Source organism: Nothoprocta perdicaria, unplaced genomic scaffold, assembly GCF_003342845.1.
Source record: "Nothoprocta perdicaria isolate Ctin4 unplaced genomic scaffold, notPer1 scaffold_40, whole genome shotgun sequence".
NCBI classification, from domain to species: Eukaryota; Metazoa; Chordata; class Aves; order Tinamiformes; family Tinamidae; genus Nothoprocta; species Nothoprocta perdicaria.
Genome location: NW_020455644.1, coordinates 2970125 through 2995865, shown reverse-complemented (window position 1 = coordinate 2995865; position 25741 = coordinate 2970125). Strand labels below are relative to the sequence as shown.

The 25741-nt window shown below is 41.1% G+C and overlaps 1 protein-coding gene across 1 annotated transcript in view; it reads left to right on the top strand.

The window, feature by feature from the left end:
• GADL1 (glutamate decarboxylase like 1) overlaps window positions 1–25741 on the top strand; it is a 65623-nt gene that overhangs the window by 14279 nt on the left and 25603 nt on the right. The window contains exons 9-14 of the mRNA XM_026045495.1: window positions 622–738; window positions 6350–6414; window positions 6687–6768; window positions 12227–12426; window positions 15838–15889; window positions 18977–19066. Coding sequence (XP_025901280.1) covers window positions 622–738; window positions 6350–6414; window positions 6687–6768; window positions 12227–12426; window positions 15838–15889; window positions 18977–19066 — 606 coding nt within the window. The remainder of the gene's footprint in view (window positions 1–621; window positions 739–6349; window positions 6415–6686; window positions 6769–12226; window positions 12427–15837; window positions 15890–18976; window positions 19067–25741) is intronic.

The window sequence follows — 25741 nt, the reverse complement described above, 5'->3', positions numbered from 1 at the left end:
TTCAGAAAGAGGGAGAAACAAGAATAGCAATTTTCTGTAGGCCAGGCATTGGGGTCTGGTAGGGATGACTGTCCCAGCTGTAGTACGTGCTGGTGCTGCCAAAGACAAATCCTATTCCCCAACTAAAGATCCTTGCTCACTAAACAGGCAAAAAAAAAATAGAGGTCTTGCAGAAGAAACACGGGCAGGAGCCCAAGAGGGATGAGTCCTTTCCCTCGCATGGGCAGCTTGCTGGCTGAACCAGGAGCTTTGCTTGTATTAGGCAGAAAGGCAGCAAATACAGTAGTAAGGTTTTGAAAAGATTGAGCAATGAAAATCAGTGTATAAAGTGAAATGTCAAATATCCAACACACTTTTATTTTGACAAAACTAACATCTGTCAAGCAGTCTGAAGCTGGTGAGGTCTGCCCTGTGATAGTGTTAGTGGGAAATGCTTGTCCTCTAAGTCACACTTTCCAACACAGCACCTCCCATATGAGGCTCTTGCCACTGAGAAACTAAGCTGTAGTTTGTAACATCTCTGTCCTGCTTTTTTAGACCTTGTTACACTTGAGCCCTCCAAATATATTGGAGGAAATGACTGTGCAAATGACAGTTCTTCTGTTTTGAATCCTTTTGCAGGGGTCAGCACCATTTCTTGTCTGTGCTACAGCAGGCACAACAGTGCTGGGAGCATTTGATCCTCTGGATGAAATAGCCGRTATCTGTGAAAAGCATGGTCTCTGGCTTCACGTTGATGTGAGTTTTTGTACACGGTACAGTTTATTTAGCATTGCTTTCATAAATCTGCTATCTTTCTCACTGTTGATACTTCTACATAGTAGCAAGTTGGGCTTTAATAATTTTTTTTATATAGGTAATAGAGATGCATTCTGATTTCTGTCCCATGTGTTGAAAAACAACAAATAACTTGTGTATGAAATGTAGTCAGGGTTATTTGGTATTCTCCAGTTGTATTTAAAAATGCATTTATATCAGTTTCCAATTTCTTTTGGCCACCTTCAAAAGCCACATCAAGAATGGTTACATACAAATAGAACTTTAGATTCGTTCCATATTTCAGAGAATGGAAACATTAGAATTGTAGTGTATGATCCATATGGGTTAAAATAAAGGTATGTTTTTGACTTATTTCTCCATAAATTATTCTGTTTCATATTTACAGGGTTGGCTCTCCTGTAGTTCCCCTGTGTTTTCCTAAGTTACTACAAATATTTTCTTCTTGCTTCTTTATTGCTTTAGTTTGGGGGATTTGATTCCATTCCAGAAACTACTTAGAATAATCATTGAGCCTTTGTAATTACCTCTTTGTAATTAAAGTAGTGCAAACCCAGTCATGCCTTGACTAAAGTCCATGGAATTGAACTTGGATTTGTATCAATAGAGCAATAGGGGAATCTGGAGCAGCATTAAGGGAGGTTTTTAGATCTCCTTTAAATTTTTAAAGTGTTTATTTAATGTTGATTATTTAGAAGAAATGACGTAGATAATGTGCATTTCAAATAGAAATGACTAAGGGAACTTCTGATTTGCATACAGAGTTTTTTTTCCCTTACTGATTTGGAGGAAAAAAGCTGCAGAATTCAGCCCTAGCATTTAAAGTGTCTGCAGAGCCTCCTGATGTATGTGGTCTTTTCAGCACAAGTGCAGCCTTCATGTCAGATGCTGGTGTCTAGCATGTCTATGCACAGCTAGGGGAAAGACAGGTGCATTGAGAAGCTGTGTTAGGTCTTAGGTGAGTTGAAAAGCCAGTGCTGTAGTCATCTCCCATGGATAGAGGAGAACTGGGAGCCCTTTCCTACCCTACTTGCTGTAGCAGAGCAACTAAAACCAGAGGGGCTGAGCCTGGGCTGTAGTCTGAACTTTGCCTTGTAGGCAGTTGCTAATGTTCTGCAAAGAGTTAGCTCATCCAGCCTCAGCCTTCTGTTAAACTAAGATTAAAAATGCAACTGACTCTTAAAAGTATACTGTTGGAACAGTGATTGTAGTCGTTAGGTATTAACTGATTCCCAGTAGGACAAATATATCCCATAAACCATCCCATAGACCTGGTCTATGGTCTAAAAGATGAGTTTTTCTATTAAAATGTGATTCATGTTATGAACCTTGGGTGATTCTTGGGAATTCTTTTAGATTTTTCCTTCCTTCTTTTCACTCTGTAGGAAAAGTTGAGTGGATGGCTGTTTCTTTTTGTTTGTTTTTCTTTAAAGCTTCTCACAAATATTTATATGAGAATTAAGGTAATGGAAATAAACTGGAAGCTTTCAGTGCTATTTTTGTTCAGCATAAGGTGTGTATGTATTTACATACCTATGCTAAAATGCTAAAATGAGCAGACTGTAACTCATAATGTGATAGAATGTGTGAAAAGGAACAGTGAGTATACAGGAATAAAACAGAGAGTTGTTGGGTTTCTTTTCTTCTTCTTTTTTTTTTTTTTTTTTTAAGCACCCTGTCTCCTTCTAGACTCATAGATATGAGAAATAATATTGAAAGCTTTGAGATTCTGCATTCATTTGAAAAGAAGCCAGGAATCTTTCCTGGTTTCATGTTGAATGATTTACATACATATTGTGCAATCTGATTTATTGMAAGTGAGTACTGCTTTTTTTGGTCTGCTGTAACTTTGAATTTCTTTTATCATTGTTATGGATCGTGATTTTATCTACTGTAAATGATCTCAAGAGCTGCTGATAAGGAGGACTTATATGCCAGTGTTTTTTTCTAGTCTTACACTGATGTAGCTAATTTCAGAATAGACTCCATTGCCAAAAATTTATGTTTGCTTTAGGGAAACTCCTCATTAAACCTGAAACAATAAAACTCATGATCCTTAGGAAGGGCAAAAGGGAGAACATCAACATAAAATTAGTGGCCTTTAGGAAGATAAACTTTGAAAAATAGCAGAAAAGTTCTCATCATGTGGATCTCATGTGGTTCTCTCATGAGAAGTTCATCATCTCTGTCATGCGGAGAGCAACTGAGATGGGTGAAAAAGGAAGTTAAGAAAAACGATTTAAAGATAGTTTGGGCTTAGACCCTTAGTATTATCCTAGCAGTCAAGCCATTGAACTGTCAGGACCACATGCAGGGACCATAACCACGCTCGTTTTGTGAATGTTGCAGTGCTATCACGCATGCCTRTAGGTTATTGTCATGTGTGGTGTATCTGCCATGCCCCTCTTGTTCTGCATCATCAACAAGCACTCAAGCTCCAGMCATTACATATCTCACACATGGTGTTCATGTGGCTTTAAATACCCAGCACGGGTATTTCCTCCCTGCTGGGCACTGGGAACTTGTGCACATGATTAGGCAAGAACAGAAAATCGGATTTGACCTATTAGCCTGGGCTTAGGTCGTTAGTTTAATCACATTGCAAAACCCTGTCAGCCACGTCATTCAGCTGTAAGCGATTTGTTACATACAAAACACAGTGTTTTCTCACAGGTAGCTACCAATTACACTGCAGGAGGGAAGGGCTGAAATATTAATCTTCTGGTGTTTTAAGTATAGCTCCCAACTAGATTTTGCATGAACAAAATGGATCAATCCCGATTAATCCAYCTACCTTCTTTCTCTAGCCTCATATATGGAGGAGAGGCAGTTAACTTGACTATGTCTTGGGAATATCTCAAGGAGAATTCTCATCAGAAAGCCAAGGCAGCCCTGCAGCTGTGRTAGTGAAAAATCTGGCTGGAAAATCAGGCTCAGAGTGGTTATCAGCAGTTTGTTACTGAAAGGGTAGTAGATGTTGAGCAGGATTCCACAAAGATCTATTCTAGGTTAAGTTCTGTCCAATATTTTCACTAGYAAGTTGGGTGAAAGAGTATGTTTATTATCTGAAGGTGACATGCAGATGATAAGAAACTGCAAGAGACAGTGGGAGGGCAGGATTAGAAATGAAAGTGATCTTGAAYATTTGGACGAGAGATTTGTTTAAAAAAAAGAAGCTGAGGTTCAATACGGATAGGGCTCTAAGTTTAAGCTGTAATGATCAGCTGAACAAACACAGGCTGGGAAATGCTGGCTAGGTAACAGATCTGCAGACAAAGATTGAGGGGGTTGTAATATATAACATAACAGCAGCATTTGCAGAGGGGAAACATCTTGAAGGACTGAATAAAGAAGTTAAATATATTAATTCTTTCCTTCTACTTTTAGCTCCATCCAGTTTACCAAGCCTGTGTCCAAATAAAACTTGAATTTCAAGAAGATTAAGGATCTCCAAGAGAAGGATTAGAGCAGAGCAGTGAGAATAAACAGAACCATGCTAGAATTCGTGACTAATGGGGGAAGACTGAAAGTACTCAAGTTACTTAGACTAGAAAAGACAAAGAGACAACATACARTAGCCTACAGATACTTAGAATCTGCTGCAAAGAGATAAGACATAATCTGTTTCCTATGACCACAGCAGCTATTGCAAGATATAGCAATGTTTAGGACTGACAATTTAAATCCATACCAAGAGTTGGTATTCTAAAACATGAGTGAAATGGCCAAGTTGTGCAGCCTCTGTTGCAAGAGGTCTTTACAAACACTAAACGAGTGAGTCTCAGTCATCTTGGATGCAAAAGTTTTCACTTTTGTTCATCCTCAGCCCTGGGTCCTTAAGGACCTGGTTTGTGGACAGGGCAAAGAAGCACAGAGCATAAATTCATCTCATGGCCTTGTGGGTGAAGGGAGGACAGAAAAGTGGTGAAGGTGAATGGACATGCATTATTATCATTCCTCTCCTCTAGATCTCCAAAAGTGCTGTTTTGACTTTACTGAATCGTAGAACGAGAAGCAGAAAATCAGGTTATAAATAGGAAGGCCAGTTTGGTTGTCCTCATGTAGCATGACTAACTGTGGAAACCCAGTTTCAAGTCCTGCCACAGGCAACTGTGCAGTTTGGGACAAATTTTGCTACCTCAGACTCCATCTGTAGAATGAGCAGCTCCTATTTTCTTGCCAAGAGTGTTTTGAGCATGGCAAAATAAAATATGATGGCTTGCTTATGTCCTGCATTAATGAGAAAGACATATTTCAAGACAAGKTATTAATCTTTCATTTCCCTTGTGAACCTGCACCGTTTCAGTCTCCCAGAGATCTTATTCCCATTGTATGGCCTGTGAAGCAAATAATGGTGCTAAATTTTAGATTAGCTCTTGCAGCTGTTTCTGTTACAGAAACAAGTAAAAATAAAAAAAAAACCAAGCATATGTTCTCCATACTGAGACTGGGAATCTTCACATTAGTGATTTCTCCTTTGTTCCACCAAAATAAATACATACTTTTAAAAATAGGATGAGTTTTACAGCGACTGATCACTCCTTTGCCTCTGAGGAGCCTTGTTTATATTACAGGGAACTTGTTTAAGTAGATTTTGCCTGCATGGCCACTAGAAATCCTTTTTTAATGTATTTTATAACAACTTACTCTCTTCTGTATTCTGTGACATGTCTGCTGTTTTTGTTGTTTATTTTTCCCTCTTGGCATATGCTGTTTCTGAGAACTAGAGATTCATTGCAGGTGGTGGGTAAAATCTGGGCCTTGCTGAATTCATGGATAAGCATCACCTTATATAACTTGAGTTGCCCAGGTAGTTAAACTTCTAATACACTGTGTTTGTCTGGGCTTCTCTGGAGAARAGACTGCAAAAGGAATTATCTAAATACAGGTGTCTAGAATAGATAAGATGATTCTTGAAAATGTATTTCTKTGAAGAGTAACTAAGTACAGAGAAGGCCACACACCTAGTTCTTGGGCAACCCAGGGTAGATGTGGTGAGTCTTATTCCATTTTGGCTTCGGTTGGATCGCTGCTGGCAGAAAAGCTGCTTTTGCCTACTTACTGACTTCAATTTTCATATCAAAACTCTATAGTACATTTGAGCCTGGACATTGAAATTGGCAGATGGTATCATTCGCCCTTCAATTTCCTGCGTGAATTTCTCACTAAGGAAGCTGCATGAGGAAGATTTGCAAAGCAGCATTTYCTGCTCTCACTGCCTAGGTTTAGGCTGGAGGAATGGAAGCTCTTCCTGTTCGCTGTGAGGAACATGTCTACACAGAATCCCTTCAATTCCTGTGCTTGCTTTCACAGGGAGGACAACAGAGTTTGAGACTCACTTAACGGCACAAAGCACCAGCTCCTCTATTAGGCATAGCTCTAGGAAGCTGCTTTTACTTCAATACGATTGTATTGATGAAACCGCAGGCAAATTTAGCCCACTGACTCAGTAGTAAACTAAGTTTAAATAGGGAAAAACATCTCCGGAAATCCTTAAGTGAAGCCTTATGAAACCACGCGAAGAACCACTTCATACAAATAATATTGTCTTGTCTCTGCACWCTTCCAACAGGCCTCTTGGGGTGGCTCAGCTTTGATATCAAAGAAGCATTGCAAGCTTCTTCATGGCATCCACAGGTAAGTCAGCTAAGTTAATGAGGACACTTACCAGGGAGCGAGGTGGAAAAAGCATGTATCCTAATGCCCTCCATGGGAGCTGCATTTTTGCAAATACCTATTATTTTTAATTGGAGAACTTGGGGGTTTGTGGAACTTAAAGGATTATGGAAAACAAATAGGGAAAACTGATATATCTTCTTGCAGGTATTTTTTGATCCTCTTTCACTCTCAATTACATGTACTGTCTCCCTTCCTCCTCCCTTCCCCTTCTCCTTTTATAAATTTCATAGGGCTGACTCTGTTGCCTGGAATCCCCACAAAATGCTCATGGCAGGAATCCAGTGCTGTGCTCTTCTGGTGAAAGACAACTCTGTAAGTCCTCATGTATGTGTGTGTTAACATAGTAGAGTTCATTATTGTAATGTGGTAGTGGAGATGATGGGAAAACACTTGCTAGTCACTTTTRCTACACTGCAGTGCAAAGACTGAATGATATGATATGTATTCTATGCATTCTATGATATATATTTTGGATTTCATCAAGAAGCTGATATAGGATGAGTAAGGGAGCAGAGCCAAATGATCCAAGTTACTAAACTCTCCAATAGTCAAAGTTTGTAGCTGATGCCTGTGATAGTTTCACTTCTGCACATGATTTGTATTCAGAAYGGAGTGTTTGCCACCTGGATCTGCAGCACCCAGACACTAGGGACATCAGGATCTCTAGAACAATCGTCGTCCTTTGGGACTTCAGCAGTCTGTCTTTTCTAAAAGAATGCCACTTAGTCAGAGTTACACGTTGTGTCTCCTTGCATGGGTGCACCGGAGTGGGAGAGGAGTCAGCACATGGAAAGAGGCTGGGAATGTGTGTCCCCTTTCAGAATATAGGGAGAGATAAGCCCTCTGTGCCATTAATTTGTTAACTTTTGGCTTTCAGTGTAGAGGTGCTGAGCTTCATTTTCTCCTCACTCTGCTGGTTTTTCCATCATTGCCAGGGTTATTTAGGTTTTGCAAAAGCCAAGACTAATTAAAAGATCTAGAAAGCAAACAGCAGAGCTCTGATTCTCAAGCGGCACAATGAGATGAGTCTGTGATGTGGAAAAAATCTCTGCCTATATTTTTGTCAAATTCTTTCTTAATAAAGAAATCAGTGAGAGATTAACTATTTAAAGCGCTGTATCAAACTCAGACCTGCTCTAATTTCATTGTATACCATCAGGAATGAGTTTTAGCTTATGTTTCACTGGTCAGGAATGACTCTGAACATCAGTGGGATATGGAGTCTGTGAAGACCCCACCACTGTTTTGTGGTTTATAAGTTGTTTTTTTAAATGTCTATCAAAGCAACTGATAGTTTCTATTTAGCTGCTAGTGGCTAGCTGTTTATGTAACTGTTACAACTCTTGGCCTTGAAAACTGTTGAGGATAAATAGCACAGATATTAACTACCCTTTTTTTCAGATGATAGTCCAAGTCATGGATGAGAGAAGGCAGGACAACAAGGGGAAATGTGCCTCTTCATTTCCTGGATTGCAAACTCCAAGACTATCCATGTACTCCAGCAAGAAGAATGAGTGCACATGCAAAAAAAMCCCACCACAACCATCAAAAATATGTAGTCCCTCAGTGGCAGGCTTGGGATGGCTTCAGTACTCTAACTAATCAAGTCCAGTATAGTCCAATATAGATACAGGCCCAGATAACGATTAGACTGCTTGAGCTGTATATTGCAAATTCCTCTTGAAGAAAGAGGAAGGAGATGGAGAAGGAAAAATACTCCCACTTCCTTGATAATCTAGAATCACTTTGCAAACACTGCTGCAGCCTTGGGGGTCTGGCAGCCTCTCTGTGTTCTCCTTCTGTGGAGTGGAGTGTCTATCCCATTCCTACATCTGATGCAGCGTTGGGCCACGAGTAACCGTAAAGCTGAATCCTGCGCACTTGAGGGGTGAAAGTTAAGTTGATAAGTCCTACTTATGAATCAAGCTCTAGCTCCCTTTAAGGGTTTAATGAAAGCTCTTTAAGGGCTTGGTGAGAGAAGGTTTGTTAGCTTGTTTTCCCATTAACTTGGGTTGTTTTGGAAACTGGGAGCTATCCGAGGATTAGGGTTAAGTGATTATAAGAGGGCAAATAACTCCCTTCAGTATATTTTTTCCTTAATTCTTTTAAGGCATAGACAGCTTAAGCCCAAACTGCATTTTACTCAATGTGTGGAAGGGCAAGCTCATGAAAGAATCACCRTGTTTCTGGTGAAGTGCTAATTGCTATTCATTAGCTAAAGTCCTAATGATGGAAAATTTGGTGTAATGTTTGTTTGTTCGTTTGTTTGTGGGTTTTTTTTGCCCTAGAGCATCAGTAAAGCTCTGTGACTTAGCAGTGTTTCTTCTTAAGACACTGCAGTTAGATTATTGGAATGAGATGTGTTTAAATATTTTCCTATCAGATAAAAATAAAGAGGATAGATTATAGTGAAATGCTGATAAGAGAATGTCTTCTAGCCTTAATAACATGAAATTGGAATGATTTCCAGGGATGATAGAGATGGAAATATGTGTTTGACCTTATTAGAATGGAGAAGCCTTTCCAGCAAAGGGAGATTCGATAGTCATCTGTAAAAGCTCAGATCAATGGCAATAGTTCTTCAGTGCCTGAAGAGCTGAACAAATGTGCAGCTAACTCTCTTTTGCTGCTGTGTGCTGTGTGACTTTCTGCCCTTCTATAATAGAATCCCCTTCCTCAGAACACAGAGGTGTCCTGAAAGGTTAGTTAGTGAGCTTTGTTCTTAAAATGCTATGAACCACATTTGAGTTGTCCATACTCCCTTAAGACTGAAATGCTACTCCAAATTGTGCTTGTTGGAATCTGTATAAACATAAGCATTATAACTGTATAAATAGAGGACTAATGCTAATCACCAATACTGAAGTTCTGTGACTTTTCAGTTCTTCAGTTGCACCATCAGGTAGGTAATTAGCAAGCCATTCTAGGTAATGAACAGAATTTGTACTTACTATTTAAAAGCTAAAAGAATGTAGTTAATGAAGTCCCACTTTAGCACAGAACATTATTGATGGAGATGATTGTGGTAGTCAGATCTACAGTTTAATTTCTTCCTCATCATTATCGGTATCACAAAGATATCTACTTCCCTGATTTCCTTCCAGAGCAGCTGCAGGAAATGAAGTGTTTGCCTTGCTTTCTGCTTGGGGTTAGTACAACTGGGAGCTTCTTCTCACCTCTTGAAGTGAATTGCAGGGATGGCCTTTTGTAGCAYGCTGCTTTTCAGAATTTTCAAGTATGCCCTTCAAAAGATTGTCCTTATTCCTTCAGATGGAGCAAATCAGGAAGATGTTTGTCTTGAGGTATGGGGGAGAACTGCTCATGGTTTGTTTACTCTCCACCCTTTCCACCAAAAAACTTTCTTATAACTAGTACAGGAAATGGAAAGAGATCAAAAGGCTTGCTGTAAATAAGTGTGTGTTCAATGAGAAAAACCTGTTTTGAATTATGTACAGTAAGAAATTGGAGCTTTTGTGTATTGATATCAATGTCACTAATTCTTCTTTTGTTTGCCATAAATTATAGCTCACAGCATTAAGAGTAGATCTAATCAAAGCCAAAGGCTCTTTGAACTTCATAGTGTCTCTTTGAACTTCCATAGTATATGGAAATAGGGTTTTTTTTCTTTTCTCTTAAACTTTGAGTCACAGTACAGGCACAGCATTATTTTAAGCCTGTAAGGCTRTGAGCCATAAAAAAGGCTGGAGGAAAACTCAAATTTGTCAATTTATCTAATGAAATTTTTGGAAATCTTCTGTACACATTAGTTACTGTAGGGAAACCATGGGCTACTTTTGTGGACTGTGAATACTCGGTTGGAAAGCATATTTTTTCTTTCTGTTTTTTCTACTTTTTCTTCATTTGACTAGTAAAACTCAGACTTCTTATGTCCTCACCATTTTTTAATCTATTACTTTTGAGACAGTGGCTATTAAGGAGCAACTCCCTCAGTGAAAACAAAATGCATCTTTTTTTTTCTTCCTCTGCTTTTTATCTCTTCTGCCCCAAGATCCTACAGCACAACTTCTTCCTTCCCTTCACTTGCTTCTTCATCTTGCTCCCTGGGTTTTGGTTTCATATTTCCTTTATAGCTGACAAACTCTGATGTTTTGTTTCTTTTCCTTCCAGTCCTAGTGAGGTACTGGAGGGTAAAACCCAGCAATGACTTTTCAGTTAGTGCTATAGGGCACTGCTGCAGCAGCACRGTATTGTTTTGATGATTGCACAGGGACATCAGCCACTGTCCCTCTTTTTCCCAAGGTATCACACAAATTCTCTTTTTACAAGGCTGAATGTCCTGGCCCTGTGGCTAGAGAGTTCAGATGGAATTTGCTGCCCTTTCTGCAGATATTTCAGTTGGACTGTCAACCCCCTGTATAAGTTGTGCAGAAGCCTTCTTCATGGTTTTGTTTTTCTCCTTTTGTACTCTACATGTAGCACACAGTACTTGTTTATTTGTTATGGATGGAGGGATTGAAGAATGAGGGAGATTGTTCTGTGTATGCTACGAGTTTATTTTTATCTTTTTGTGTGCGATTTTTTTTTAATTTATTTTTTCCTCTCTATATTTTATGGTCAATTCTAACATTATCAGTAGTGTATTGTAATGTAGCTCCTCTTATATATGTGTGTATATATATATATATATGTGTGTGTTCAAGAGTGACGTTAGCACTCTTGAAATGGCACTGGCTGTCATTTCAAAATCAAATTTGCAGAAGATGCAGAGAAATTGATAAAATATGAAATGTTGTTTTCAGATAGTTCAAGTAGAAGAATGAAGTTAAATCTGAAAAATGCCTTGTGTACTTTGAGATACCAGTTATTGACTTACCATGCTGCCCACTTCTGTTACTTGGACTACTCTGCACGGACGACTCCTTGGCACGCGACACATTTGCAAATGGGAATCTGAAATTGTAGCCATGTTCTTCAGGCTCTTTTTCTTTTCCAGTGGTAGACATTTTTTTTTCCTCACCTGTTTTTAACATCGCAAACAAATCCACAACTTTTCCTCTCTTTCAGGCTCCCTGTAGGGCCATCCTCATCTCTGTTCTTGTAACTTTTTGCCAGCCCTTTTCTGTACTTCAGAATATTAGAGTATGCTTGAGCATTTTATTCTTCAGCCAACAGCCTCTCTTCCTCCCCTGCACATTTAAACCCCTGCTTTCACTTTCCAGGATTTTTCTTCCCTGAAAGGTCAYTGTACTCACTCATTTTTGTTTGTTTTCTACTGGTTGTTTTTGCCTAGACCTGGGAATTAGAGCCTGCAAATTGCTGAATAAAAGTAACAAACAAACCATGATCAGGGTACAGTACCGTATAGTACCCTTTCCTAAGACTTATTTTAAATGCTGAAAATGCAACTGATAGACCAAAAGAGTAAAAGTAGGGTCCCCTTTTCCCTCTTTCCAAGCCATTTTATGTCTTGGAGCTGTTTCTCTGGTACTCACTCCTATGGCTTCTTGAGATCAGAGCCAAAATTATTCTTGAACCCCCAATTCTTTAGTAGCATTATGAACTAAATCTGGGTTTCATTTCAGTCGGTGCTTGAAACCCTGCAGAGTTCATTGAATCCAGGTTCATCCAGGGTTGTTAAGCAAYGTGGCAAGCTTTGAGCAGTCCTCTGCCCTGGTTCTGCTCTGGGTCTATTTTACTGAATAGCTGGTACAGACAAGAAAAAAATCCTTTCTCTTGGGAAACTGAAAAGATTTGAAAATGCATGTTAGGAGTCTAAGCCTTTTTTTTTGTGTGTGTGTGTTTCTGATAGGGGCTCCTGAAGAAGTGCTACTCCGCTCAGGCAGCCTACCTGTTCCAGCAAGACAAGTTCTACGACGTCAGCTATGACACGGGCGACAAGTCCATTCAGTGCAGCAGGCGCCCGGACGCGTTCAAGTTCTGGCTCATGTGGAAGGCACTGGGAACTGCAGGCCTTGAGGAAAGGGTAAACAGGGCCCTGGCCTTAGCTAGGTATGTCCTTGACATTTTCCATGTCCGTTCTGTTTAACTGACTACCTGAAGCATCAATGTGTCAATGCATTTCTAAGCAATGGCATTTCTTACCTTTGGAYAGACACAATTGTTGCATGTTTTTCTATTCTGTTTCTACAGCTTAAAAGAAGGAACTAAGCAATAATAGTGTTATCAAATCTGCTATCATCCCTATTAGTCATTACTGTTTATAGCAATAGGCATAAATGTTAGTACRAAATGAAGACTGAATTAGGCTGTCAGTATTTGTTACATTTAACATTTATGTTACCTGAAACAGAAATAGGATAGTGGTGACCAGTGCTCCCTTTTCTAATTTGTAACAGTGTATTTTAGCATTAATGTAGAAGCAGTTCCATGTGCCAGATCCTGAGCTGCTTCTAGGATGCAGCTCATTTTACTRTTGCAGAAATCAGCCGTATCAAGGTCACTGGTCAAGGTGGTTTGTATGAGAGCACAGTGATTGATGATCTTCTAGGACTGATATTTTCCTTGAATGTTAGGACTAGGTGGTAGACCTCTAAGCAGTAACAACATTGTCTTTTTACTTTTCCCTTCCCCTTAAGACTAAAATTAATTCTCAGTCATTATCTGATGARGTACATTCTTTACAGTGGCTGCATTGCTATCTTGAGGTTGCCTGAGCACAGGCATTTTGCAGCTGAGACATCAGGTTTGCTGGGCGCTGTGCCAGGCTCCTTGACTGCTTAACAGCTGTGCAGCTTTTCTCCTGATCTGTTAGAGTAGGTTTTACTCTGTTGCGCTGTTCAGCATTGCAGTGTTCCGGAACAAACCTGGATTGTTTCTGGGACTAGTCCACTGACTTTACAACTCGCTCTCAAGATCTTTTTCCACAGTTGGGCAGAGTTGCAAAAGTCTTAAGGTAATTGCAGTCATGTATTCTTTTGGAGAAAGCATTGCTTATTGGCTATTCCATTAATAAATTCCTGTTGTAGAGGTGAATCGTGGTTTCAGTAGGCTAGCTTAGATTAGATGGCTCAGGAATACTGTGATCATCTCTATTTGAAAAGTGTTATTTTCAAACTGACTTAAGTAGAGCATTCTGTGATCACTTTGGAAAGGTCTTTTTATATATGTGCGTACATATATATTTCCTTGTTGCAAGGAAGTTGACTACGAAGCAGACAAAGAAGGAAAAAATAGGATGTTTTTAGAGCATAGCTATAGCTGAGTTTGCATATCATGCTTCAATATCTTTGTGGGGTTTTTTTCTTGCCCAGTTTATCTTTTTAACACTCTCTCTTAACACTCTTAACACCTGTCTATGTTCAATGTAGATCCTCATTTTGTGCAAGCCGTAGTTGTTGCAAGTGCTACCACTTCTCTCCTCTGGACCTTAGCTGGCCCCTACTGAYATTCCATGAACCTGACATCATGATAAAACTCCACTGTCAACTGTGGAAAGATACACAAAGAAAATTGCCCCACTGCTATCAAATGGCCCTGGCAAGATAAATCATGGGTGATAGATTTTTCTAATGGTTGCTTTTTTAGGTCATTGGCAGTGTAGTTAAGGAAAAGATTAACAGCGGTGAGAGCTTGACTGACATTAGCTCTTCTATGTCAGATGATGTTTAGAAAAAAATACCTGGGGTTAGAAGGTGGGGTCTCATTCTAAAATAGGTTAAACCCTATTTAAGACGTTGAAGGGGAAAAAGAGATGCTTGTACTTAAGTCCCTAAAAAAAAWATATATTTTTTAATATGATGTATTAAAATATATTGAGACACACTGTCTCAGTGATGTGTTACGAACATACTAAAATATTGTGACACACTGTCTTATGAATAGCTTGCTGCTTGTGCTAGATACATTTTTCCTTTGTTGCAGACCAGTGCCTTAGCAGCAGGACCGAAGCACTGAGCCTGTGTTCCTTGAGACAGTCCTCCTATAAAAACAGCAGCCCTCCTTGCCTGCCTTCCCCGCCATCCAAAATACCTAGCTTCTCTCCCTCTCTATCTAGGTATAGCTACATCTACCTTATATTTGATAGCGAGCTTGTACTTACTCTTTCAGCCTAAGCCTTAGCATGGGCCTTAGCTTAGCCAGGCAACAAGCGTGCGCGGCAGGAGCAAGTCAGCGTGGGAAGGGCAGGGAAGGACCAGAGCTGTGGCTTGTTAGGGTGGGTGTTCTCTGCTTTCAGAAATGTTCACCAGCGAGGGTGTGGTTTACTGGCTCCCTAGACTACCTGTTTTTGCAGCAAGTCTGCTGAAGTATCAGGCTTTGCTGATACAGCTGTGCCAGTGGTTTCCCTAGGGTGGTGGTTTTCAGGCTTGTGGATAGGGCTGAGGGGGGTAGTTTTGATAGTATTTTTCTTTCTCTGTTACTGAATGAAAGAATTATATGTGCAATGGTCAGGAAAAGTAGCTGCAGGCAGCAAAGTACAGAATTAATCTAATAAAGAACCAGAATTGTTCACAATCAGTAGTTTAACCAGCTCTTACTAGTGTTGGACAGAAATCTCCATGGTATCATCTTATGTGAAAGAACAAAATTATGATGACTAATGGAAGTTCTCTATGAATTTGAGATAATTTCTTTCGAGTTCTCTTTGGGAAGGCTTTGGGAGGGAGAAAAGGGACTGAAGTCCTAGCCCTAACTCTGTCATAATGTCCTTTTTTCCTGTAATTCCTGAGTTACAGTGCCAGTGGCTAAGATGTAGTCGTCCTTTAAAAAATTCCTGTAACTGTTTGGATACAGAGTTTTGGTTCAAATCAATCCATTCATTGAAGATTTTTCATATTTGCAGGCAAAAGAAGAAAGAAATGGTTGTTTTAGAGCATTGCTATCATAGCAGTTATTGTACATCAGCAGTAAGTCGCTGAATGGAAATTTGTACTATTGTGTAAAATGCGGAAAAAGGACAGTACTGGAGAAGAAAATAGTCAGGAAGTTAATAAACAAATTTTGAAGTCAAACTGGGCCAAACTAGGGGAACCTGGTGGCCGCAGTAGGAATGTAAAAGCTGTCACAGTGGCCATGAAATCAGCAGGCAGGCAGCACAACATCTCCCTTCAAGAAAAGAGATTGAGGAATTAATTTGTAGAGAGCAACATCGGTGGAAAACTGCATCAGGGAAGCTCACAGCCTGCTCCAAATAGGGTCAATTTGTACCACATGGCTCCACTGAAGATCTGTGCCTGAGGACAGAATGTGGCCTCTCCTTAGTGCTCCTTGGCTGGCTGTAGTCTTTATTTGTTTTCAGAAGCTGATAGCTACTACTTTTTCCCAGCAGGTAGAAATGAGGTTAACTCTGTAGCACTTTTATTTTTTTTTTTAAATCTGTCTAGGTGTTCAAGAGCTGCTTTAGTTGTTGCTAGTGTGTGCCGTGGTGTTCTGTGTTGTAAAAACCTGCATTTGTAATTACAGGTATCTAGCAGAGGAGATTAAGAAGAGAGAGGGATTTCAGCTTCTATTGGAGGTAAGTGAAAACGGAACTTAAGTGGAGTTAAGTTTATGGCCACATTTGTGTGAGGTGTTTGCTTTTGACAAATATCAATTTATACGTGAATTTATACTTAATTAATAAGCTTTGTATAGAGCATGAGGCAGCACAGATGTGCTGGAATACGTAGTGTGCTCTGTATTCCAGCTGCATGAGCAGTCTACCCCCTTCTGCAGCTTCGGGCCTGCGTTGCCTCGGGATGTGCAGCCGGAGCGCTTTTCTACAGAAATCAATAGTTTGGTTAACAAAAAGCCTGTGCTTGCCAGACCTGTGGAAAAGACTGGATGCTAGATGGAGAAACAGTGAGATTATCATCACTAAAAATCCATGCTTTTCCTTTTATTTTTCTTCTTTCTCTCTCTTTAATTCTTTTTCTATCTCCATCTTCCCAAAGCTACAAAAAAAAGTTGTATTTTTCATCCATGTTTGCCTGATGACAGTCATATTCGGAGGAGAGTGAGTAAAAGAGGCAGCTCTATAGCTCTCTATTTCTCCTCCTATCCCTATATCCTTGGTTAGTGAGAACAATATGTGGGGACCTTGGAAAGACCTATAATTTTAGAGAAAAGCACCCAGAGGGAGGGGGAAGGGAGAGATAGAGTGTGGCTCATTGARAGCAACACAGCACAAATAGAGATGCAGATTTGATTTATACCTGCTGATGCAGCAGGGAGCTTTCCAGTTTAGGTTGGATGGCATGTAAAAATAAGGTTTCTCCTCAACTTTGAAAACTGCTTATTTGAAAATTTTATTTTGAAATCTTATTTGGGAAACTTTGCATGGGGTGAAGAATGCTGGGCAGCAACAGATGGTGCTGGGGAAGTGTTAGAGTTATCCCTTCTCCATTAACATAGAGCTCAGTAGAGAGGCTAGGCCTTTGGTAGATAAGAAAGATGCTGCAGAGAGCCAGGGTTCCTGTTTAGCTGCTGCAGGAACAGGAGTTGGGTTGGGAATGGGGCTGGAGGTATGAGCTCCTATGGGAAGGAGGCTGTGCAAGGGTTAGAGTTTTTCAGGAGTACAGGAGGACAAGAAATGGGAATTTTAAAGAATGCTAATAGGCAGTGAGGCCCATTTATGTGAGTACTTCCTGAAAAGAAGGTGGACTTTGGGCAGGAAGCTTGGGAAGATGATTCTCTGCTCCTTGCAGTCAGCAAAGCACTATAACAAGAGCCATTCTATGGCTTAGAAATGCTACTGGGTGCATGGATCAGCCTGAACTCCCCTSTGGTAATTACTTACCTGCTTGGATAAGAGCTGTGACAAAAGCACCAGAAACAGTGAAATGTAGCTAAGGGAAGTTAGTTTTTTCTAGAGTGAATAGTGTTTTCATGAGGGAATAACATATCTGATGTGTAAAAGGAAACTGAGATAATCAAGGAGGCGGTATGAGCAAAAGTTATGTAGTAGTATTAGCCATCTGTCTAGCCCTGTCATCTGATTTTAAACTATTTTAAGATAGACCATAACAGTCAGCTTGTGCTTGTGAGGAAATTGCTGCCTTTTCAGGCTCTGTGTTTATGTGTGCACTTGATGCACGCTCGGTGGGAAAAAGAAATGGGACTGCAAGAGCTGAGCCTTATTTCATTCTGTGGCAGCAGGTGGCAGGTCTGCAGTTCGTTTCCTGCTGACAACGACATTCTCCTTGATGATTAAATTGTGTTTAATGCATTCTTTGAAGTGAGGCAGAAAATGATATGAGCGGTTCCCAGTGCCCTTTCATGAAAGAACATGTCTCAGCTGGTGGGCTCTCCTCATTCAGGAGACTGCCTTAGTCTGTAATAGCAGCCCGTTCTCAGTAGGGCAGAGAGATGGTGTGACACAGCTGTCAAGCTCCCTTTTAGCTGCTTTTCCCCCCTCTCCCTTCAGCCCGGGCTAATGAGGATGGCGGGTGGGAGCAGAGAGGAGCGTGAGCGTTGACGGTCCCTGTTATGATCTAGACCCCAATTAAATACTGAGTGGTGAGCAACGTAGGTCTAGTTGAAGCGGGCAGGGCGTTTCTGCGGGTAGGATGGGGTGGATTTAGGACACGGCTCTACTCCTCACGGGTTTGCTATGTGTAAGAATGAAACAAAGCTTCTTCCAAATTTGCACAGCCTGCTCTTGTTTCCTGCTGTGGCCTCCTAGAAACACTTCTTCAAGCATCTATGAGACAGAAGCCTCATAGGAACAAATTCCTCCCCCTGTGCTGTCCCCCACATTTTCCTTTTTCCTTTTTTCTTTTCTTCTCTCTCCTTTTTTTTAAAATTTTTCCTTTAATGCATGAAAAACAACCGTTGTTATGACTCAGGCTTGCAGTTAACTCTCAGTCAAGTTTAAAGGCAAAATTTCCTTGGAAGGAAGCAGAGATGTCTCCTTTGGCTTTGCTCAAAAGATCTGCTCAGATACGTGGACAAGATGTATTGAAAATATGGCAAAGTGCCATGCCAAGGGCCTTGGGATCCTTATAAAACTTAGAAATGGAGACGGCCAGCATTAGCTCCAGCACTGTGAAATACATTGTACGTTGTATGACATRAAAGAAGATTGGCATTATTCAGTAGAAGAAGGCCTAGTGTGCATGTGTTAAATGGTGTCAAAAATCAGGAATTCCTAAGGTGTGTTTTGTGGAAAAAGCAGTGCAGGAAATATCCACTGAMAAGCAAAAGAAAATGCACTCTTCCCTTTATAGTTGCTTCAATTTTGAAACCTATCAGAGAAGTTCTCTATACCTCTCTTGCACTTTCTTTCCTAATCAAAAATTTTAGTGAGCAAAGCAGAGTTAAAGTATGTATAGAAGAGTAGAAAAGAAAAAGGAACCTCAACAGGTTTCCTTTTTTTCTGGCAGTAGGAAGAGAAGTGGACAATGTGAAAACTATTTCTGGTTTCAAAAAAAAAAAAAAAAAAAAAGGAAGGGGAACATTCAGTGAGATGGAAAGGAGACATTGATGGAGAAAAAAAAAAGATCTAAGTTCAAAGGCATCTTTTATTTTGAAAAATATGAACTGGAAAGCTTTTGACCACTTGTAATGTGTATTTCTATCCCATTTGTTATATTTCATAAGGAATCTCTTTTCTCTTGTTCAGCCGGAGTATGCGAACGTTTGCTTTTGGTACATTCCACCAAGCCTAAGAAAAATGGAGGAAGGACCTGAATTTTGGCAGAAGCTGCACCTGGTGAGTGCCACATCAGAAGCGTTATCTGTAGCTTGCTGATTTATCTGTGTGCCAGATAAGAATGTGAAATAGCTCCTGACCAGATAAGAATGTGAAATAGCTCCTGACTTTGCCCGCCATTAATCTATCAATAGAAGGCTGATTTAATCCTTAAATAGATGTTAGGAGGATTTTTGCATTTGTTCTCCATTTAGACAAGGCTAACTTTTTTTTTTTTTTTTAAAGTAAGAGATGTGGGCATTCGTCAGTGTTCAGCTTACTACCCAAGCTGTTAGCAGATGGCAGAACTAAGAGAAGATGAACGTTGTTGTCTAGACAGAGTATTTATTACCTGTTTCAGACACTTGACTTTGTCCTTGGGACTTGTCTTGCATTATCTGTAGGTAATGCAAGTGAGGAAATGCTTAAGAATACATTTCTGATGTTGAGTAGCCCAAACACGAAACAAAATGGGAAAAAAATAATTAATTTTGAACTTTTTGGTAGGTCTTTGTCATTCTGGTAGAAGATGATGAACTTCTTAAAATTTTTTTTTGAAATAACTTGCAGGGAATGAGTAGTGAAGATTTAATTATGAAAGCATTAGACACTATTATATATTGCTGAATAAGCTGTTCTGTGAGGAATTAATTTAAGTTCATTGTTTGCCCTTCTCTGAGCAGCTTCAGTGTTTTGCATTTGTATTTTTCCCTTTTATTAGTTATGAAAAACTTGAACACTGAGGTATGTACTGTAGACAGAACATGTATTCTTCCAGCCAAGTCTGGCTCTTCTAGGAGCTTTTATTTCACAAGAGTTGCCTTTAATTTAATGCTAGATACTGTTGTCTACTGAGGTGAGGACGTCTCTAACCCCAGTGTTTGTGTTGTTTTGGAAGAYGTGTTTAGCCTTTGCACTAGAAAGCCCTGCACAGCCACAGTGCAGACTGGGGGGATTTTCCTATGTTCCCAGAGCACTGGTGGGTTATGATCCTTTCAYGTGGGGCTTGGCTTCTCTTGTTGCAGTGGAGGGGCCATGCACAGCTACAGGCCTCTTTCTGTACATAGGAAGGGGTGAGACTTTGAAATGGGCAGTGGGAAGGTGTAGAAGACCTAAAGTTGTTACTGCCATGCCTGTGCTGGGGAGGTGTTTGAGGAAGAAAGGGATGAAGCACATGAAGTGCCTTTGGCACATGTGGTGTGTGTGAGAGAGGTATCTTCTAATGGGGGAGAGGGAGCAAGTTTGATACGTTTCTTGTTCTTGACTGCTTCACTCTGTCACACTGCTTCCAGTCAGYGTGGGGAATAAATGCTTAGCTTCAGTTTGTTTGCTGAAACAGATGGATGTACCCTGGAAATGTATGTCAATCTGTGTGCCTCTGGCAAAGCATTAAACCAAACCATAGTCTCCTTCTCCCTCAAACCCCAAACTAAACTCACAAAAGAGACCAAAACTTCCCCAGCCAAGCAACACACTGGCACAGATTTCTCAGTTTTGGGGGGCTAGAAAAGAGGAAACAGCTTGTGATGGCTGTTAGTTGCATTGCTGTAGGCGTTACTGGGGAGGTTGTTGGACAGAGGTGATGGAGATGAGCCTGCTGTAGAACGAGAGCAGTTCAGTAAAGCATTTCGCCTCCTGGGTGCTCTGCGGGGACAGAGCTGGGGTGCTTTACTTGGCTTTTGAGCGCCAATTTGGGGCACAACAAGGATCACTGAACACACACAATGACAGCAGGATCACCCAGGATAAAGCTGTGAGATTTTCTTTTGATTGATTTAGATTTTATTTTCTGGCCCCCCTCAGCTAATGTGGTTTTATTCTGTGTCCTAGTGTTGCTACTGTAAACAATTTAGTCTTTAAATTAATATTACATTAATCAGTACAAATATATAGCCCAGCAAGAAGGAATGCATCCTTACCAGCAAAGTGTAAGGGACAGGAGATTGAAGATGGGAGAGGCTGCAGCCCTCTGCCACTGACAGGCAGGTGGGGATGTATACAGTTGTGTCTGCCTGAATATTCCCTGAATATTCCCATTACTTCATGAAAATGAGCAGTAAAGTGCTTTAATTTACAATCTGTCTTTCCACAACGTTTTAACACCACACTTACTCTGTTTATTCAGAGATCAATCATCCGTTTTGTTGGCCTGCATATTTGACAATAATTAAGGGAAGATATGTCTCAAAAATCCCTTGAGCGAGTCATTGATTTTATTCAACTGCTTGTTCAGCCATATTGTTCAGAATAATATACTGTCTTCAAAGGTTAGTTGTGTGAGTTTTAGTGCTGGCGGAAGCTGTTTGCCAATAGCCCTAGTCTTGAGCCCTCAGCTTTGTAAGGAATTTGCATAGTCCTGCGTGCAATAACCATGCAGGTTTGCAGGTGTTCTGCTCTGCTGGCTCCTCTCCAGCTCCCGTGGCTGTATGTGGAGATGCATCCGGGCTGGCTGGATCCCAGAGATACATCCTGTTATCATTTCAGTCTCCTCTCCTAGATGTCCTGAATAAACTCTGGCTTTTAGGTTTTCGTGGGTATTTGTTTTGCGTTTTGATTTTGGAGCCTTCGTTTTAGGTATAGGATTTGCCCTTTTCATAGCCTCAAACACGCAAAATAGAAAGGTGATGGGAGAGTGTAATGTGGAGGATGTGGGACAGCCTGTGCTTGGGCCTTTGAGTCATCACCTGGACACTTGAGAACGACCAGCAACACGTGTTGTTGGGTGAGCGGGGAATTCTGCCTGTAACTACGGAGTTTTGTACTTTCCACTGCCTGCTTCAGCAGTTAGCTGCACAGGGAAGCTGCTTGCTGTGCAGTGCAGCAAGGGATTGCAGCTGGTCAGAGGCAGTCTGTGCCTTCAACCTGCTGCACTACTCTAAGTGCCTGCAAATGGAACAACCTGCGAAGGAAGCTGTGATTGAAAGCATCTTTTTGAGTGACATGCCTCGCCAAAAGCAAGGAGGGATTTCTTCCAGTGGAAGCCATACAAACAGCACATTCTGGTAAATGGGGAGCGGCTGTGACATTCCTCTGGAAATACCGAAGTGCTGCCGTTTTGTCATCGCCAAATCGGGGCAATAGCCTCTGATCTCGGACTGATGTGATTCCTGGGCTGAAGGAACAAGCTTTGGAATTGCTTTGCTAGTACTGCACGTGCCCCCTGGTGGTGTCTTTGCTTCTCTTCCTTTTGGAAATGCCATAAAGCTTGCAATGAATTTGCCTTGTTTTCTGCTGAGGATGACCAGTGTGTCACGGAGTTGCAATTTCCAGTTATACTTTCCTCGCTGCAAGCCACGTGTGCAAGTATGTGGTAAATATAGACATTTTAAACACAGCCCATTCCAGTTTTCCCATTTTAACAATAAAAACAAAGATCCATGCCTCCTCTTACTTGCAGCAATCTTCCTTGTAGAAGTTCAGAGGTGGAGGCTGCCTTTCTCGGTTGTGCTGGTGTGTTTCCAGCTGATGCAGAACACGCTGATTAGTACTAATTTTGTTGCTAAAAAGTCATCTGAAAACCCAGGATCTGCTAAGGAGCAAGGAAGGCTTTGGAGCATCCTGTTGCCAGCCCAGCCAGCCATGTCTTGCATGCTTGGGATCAGCCTGTAGTCTGCTCAACCTCACTGTGGTCTAGAGGACAAGGAAGCAGCCATGGAAGTAACAGTCTCCAACAGCCCCCTCATGCTGAGCCTTACGGAGCCTGGATTTGGCAAGAGATCTGGAGCGTAACTGTAGGTAGACTATGGCTTATCAAGTGTTGGTGCAGTGGAGAAGTACCAGTTCAGTTCACAAAACTGGGCTTAAATGATTTCGGTGRGTTCCTGATGGGTCCTTTAGGCTTTACTGGGCTTCGCTTGGCGTGTAGCTCTAAACATTATATGCGTGAGATTTCCGGTGGTTCAGTAAAGCTTTTATGCACAGCACTTAGTTTCAATTAGTCCTAATTCTAGCATATCAGTTTTAGACCTTTCATTTCTTTGCTTTCTGACCTTTTGTGAATTTAGGCCAAATACTGTGAAATGTTTTCTGTATTAGAAGGCTTGGGAGACAGAGTGTTTCACAAGCGTAAGGTGGTTATTCTCCACTGGCAAGTAATTTCATAATAAAGCCTGCGTAGCTGGGAATGTTATCCTCCCCCCTTAATAAACGGTAACCTTACCCCTGGTTTCCCTCCCCCTTGAAGAGAATATAGCTTTCTGCTAACTGAAGGCATATTTGTAAAATAGCCTGTCACGCTGACTCGTGTTATGATACATTTATATAATGAGAGGCTCTGTATCAAAGCAGAAATGTAAGGAGGCTGAAGCAGCGTTGCCTTGGCAACCTCTGATTCTTGTGGTCTTTGTGGCGTAAATCAAACCTTAATCAAGGACCCGCTTCCCTCTTCCTCCTGTATCCAAAATACCTGCTGACTGCAGGGGCAAGTCTGAGTGGGAGGGAGAACAGGACCTGCCATGGAGTGTGTTGATGGTGTTTGCCCTCTGTTCTGGAGCAGCTAGAGGAGAATGCTGTAGGCTGCCACCTCAGCACTAAATGTGGAGGAGCCGGGGCTTTGCATGAGGAAGGTCCCCAGAATGTCACTGCAAGTGAATTTCCACTTGGTATTTGTGTGCAAAATGTTGTCAGTTGAGTGCCCAACCTCCTTCTGTGCTATACTTCTTACTTTTCATATGCATTAAAATGTTATTTCATTTTTGTTGTATGTTTCAAGAGTAATATTAGAGATGTGATTCTGTGGCCTTTGAATTTTTTTGACAACAAATTAAACAAAGTTTTATTGTGTATGTTTAAAGAGTAGTATTAAAGAACTGATTCTGTGACCTTTGCTCACATGAGCAAGTTTTTACAAACAGCTTTACTGACTCTAGTATCTACCTCTGACAGGCATTTCTGTGGAGGGCTGCATCAAATGACAGGAGCATCAACAGTAGAGTTTGCACTGATGTATGTGGCAGTTAGATTGGCCGAATCGCCGTGACTGACATATCTGGAGCATCAGTCATTTGTGATTGCTGATGTTCATGTGATTAGTCAGACTGCTTCCTTGTTGTGTAGAACTAATGTAATGTGCCCTCCCTCCCTCTTCAGCATTAACTAGAACTCCAGATTCATCCATCATAGAAAACTTGAGGCAATTGCCCAAGGGAAGCTACTTGAGGAGCAGGCATGGATTTCCCTCTGCATTTAACGTGGAGTAGCAAAGTTGGAAACTCTTGGACAGTGACTTGGGCAACTGAAAGGCTGCACCACCCTTTGGAAAGGCCTGTCTGTCCTCAGTATTCAGGAGGGGAAGTTTAGCAATTCTTGAATCCTCATTTAGTTGCTTTACTTCGTAGATATAAGTAAGCAGAAACCCCTACTAAACCCAAGCATGCTGTGTGCTCTGTTAGCTCCCTATTTATTATTCTGAAGGGAAGAGTTGCAAAATCTCATCCTGATTCCATGGGCCTGGCTGAGTTCAAGGTGCTTCTGTGGGAGGGGGGCAGCACTACCGTGTTCTGGGAGAAGGGAGAGCTGGCAGCTCAAGGGCAGCAAGGTGGCAGACAGAGCCCATAGGGGGATGGGGAGTTAGCCCACAACCCACAGGAGAGCTAATAGAACATTAACCAGGACTTCCACGTGGCCGTTTCTCAAAGCACGGTGCCCAGAAGTTCAGTAAGAAAGTAAGCAGTTGCTTGTTACGGTAACCAACATCTCGTATTTTGAAACTAATAGGGTACAATATCTTGCAGTGGGTGAATAGAATGTTTGTAGTTTAATTGCTTATAAATTGTTGTTGTTAAGCAGAGAGATCTGAGCTCTGATAAAATGAGAAGAAGTGGCACAATGGCATATAATAAAGAGAAATTATAGCGGTATTTGAGAACCTTGCTAATGAGAGATTTGCATACTTCACTTTTAATCTGTATTATCTGCAGTTTTATATGACTAAGCAGTACAAAAGTATTTGGGGATGTTATTTTTTTTAAAGGTATTTAGCAAGGCTTTTTAAAAAATGTTGATTTAAGTAGTAAGAACACAAAACTAACATAGTTCTTAATTTGAGTACTTCAAGAAGAGAATACTTTGCTTTCTGACTAATCCGTGCACATAATCATGGAATTCATGGCCTTGGTCTCACTTTTTCCTTCCTGCACGATTGTTAAAACAGCAGCAGTAGATCAAGGCTCGGCTGATAGTTAAAGTCTCTGTCAGCAGAAGCAGGGATCAGTGCTTTCCTGCACTGACAAAGCCCCTCTCACCACAGTGCTAGGTCTGGACGCTGGCAGCAGTTTAATACATATTTTATGTTGGTGGGACTGTACGCCTGCTTGACTTCCAGCCTGCATATAATGGTTTGTGAGATTGTTGACCTGTTCTCCAGCTTGCTCTTTATGGGAATTGCCGGCACATCAGGCGTGAGCGTCTGCGTGCGCGTGGTGGGAATAGAGAGGAGCTTTATTTGCGCGCTGCAACCTGCAGTAGAGGTAATGAGACGAGGCTGAGATGTGAGCTGCTTCGTGCCCTTGCTTTCCACCGTAGTCCTAAATGACATATTTTAGGATTTCATGGTGTGGCAGGCTTTGCCATTTCCATCCCAGTGCTCTGCTTTACCGGTCTGCTAGACTGGCTTCTCAGGAGCAGGTAGAATAGGTTGGGCTTTAGTGAGTTGTTTTTAGGTCCATAATATAGTGAGGGGGTAGCTGAGTGTTTTTA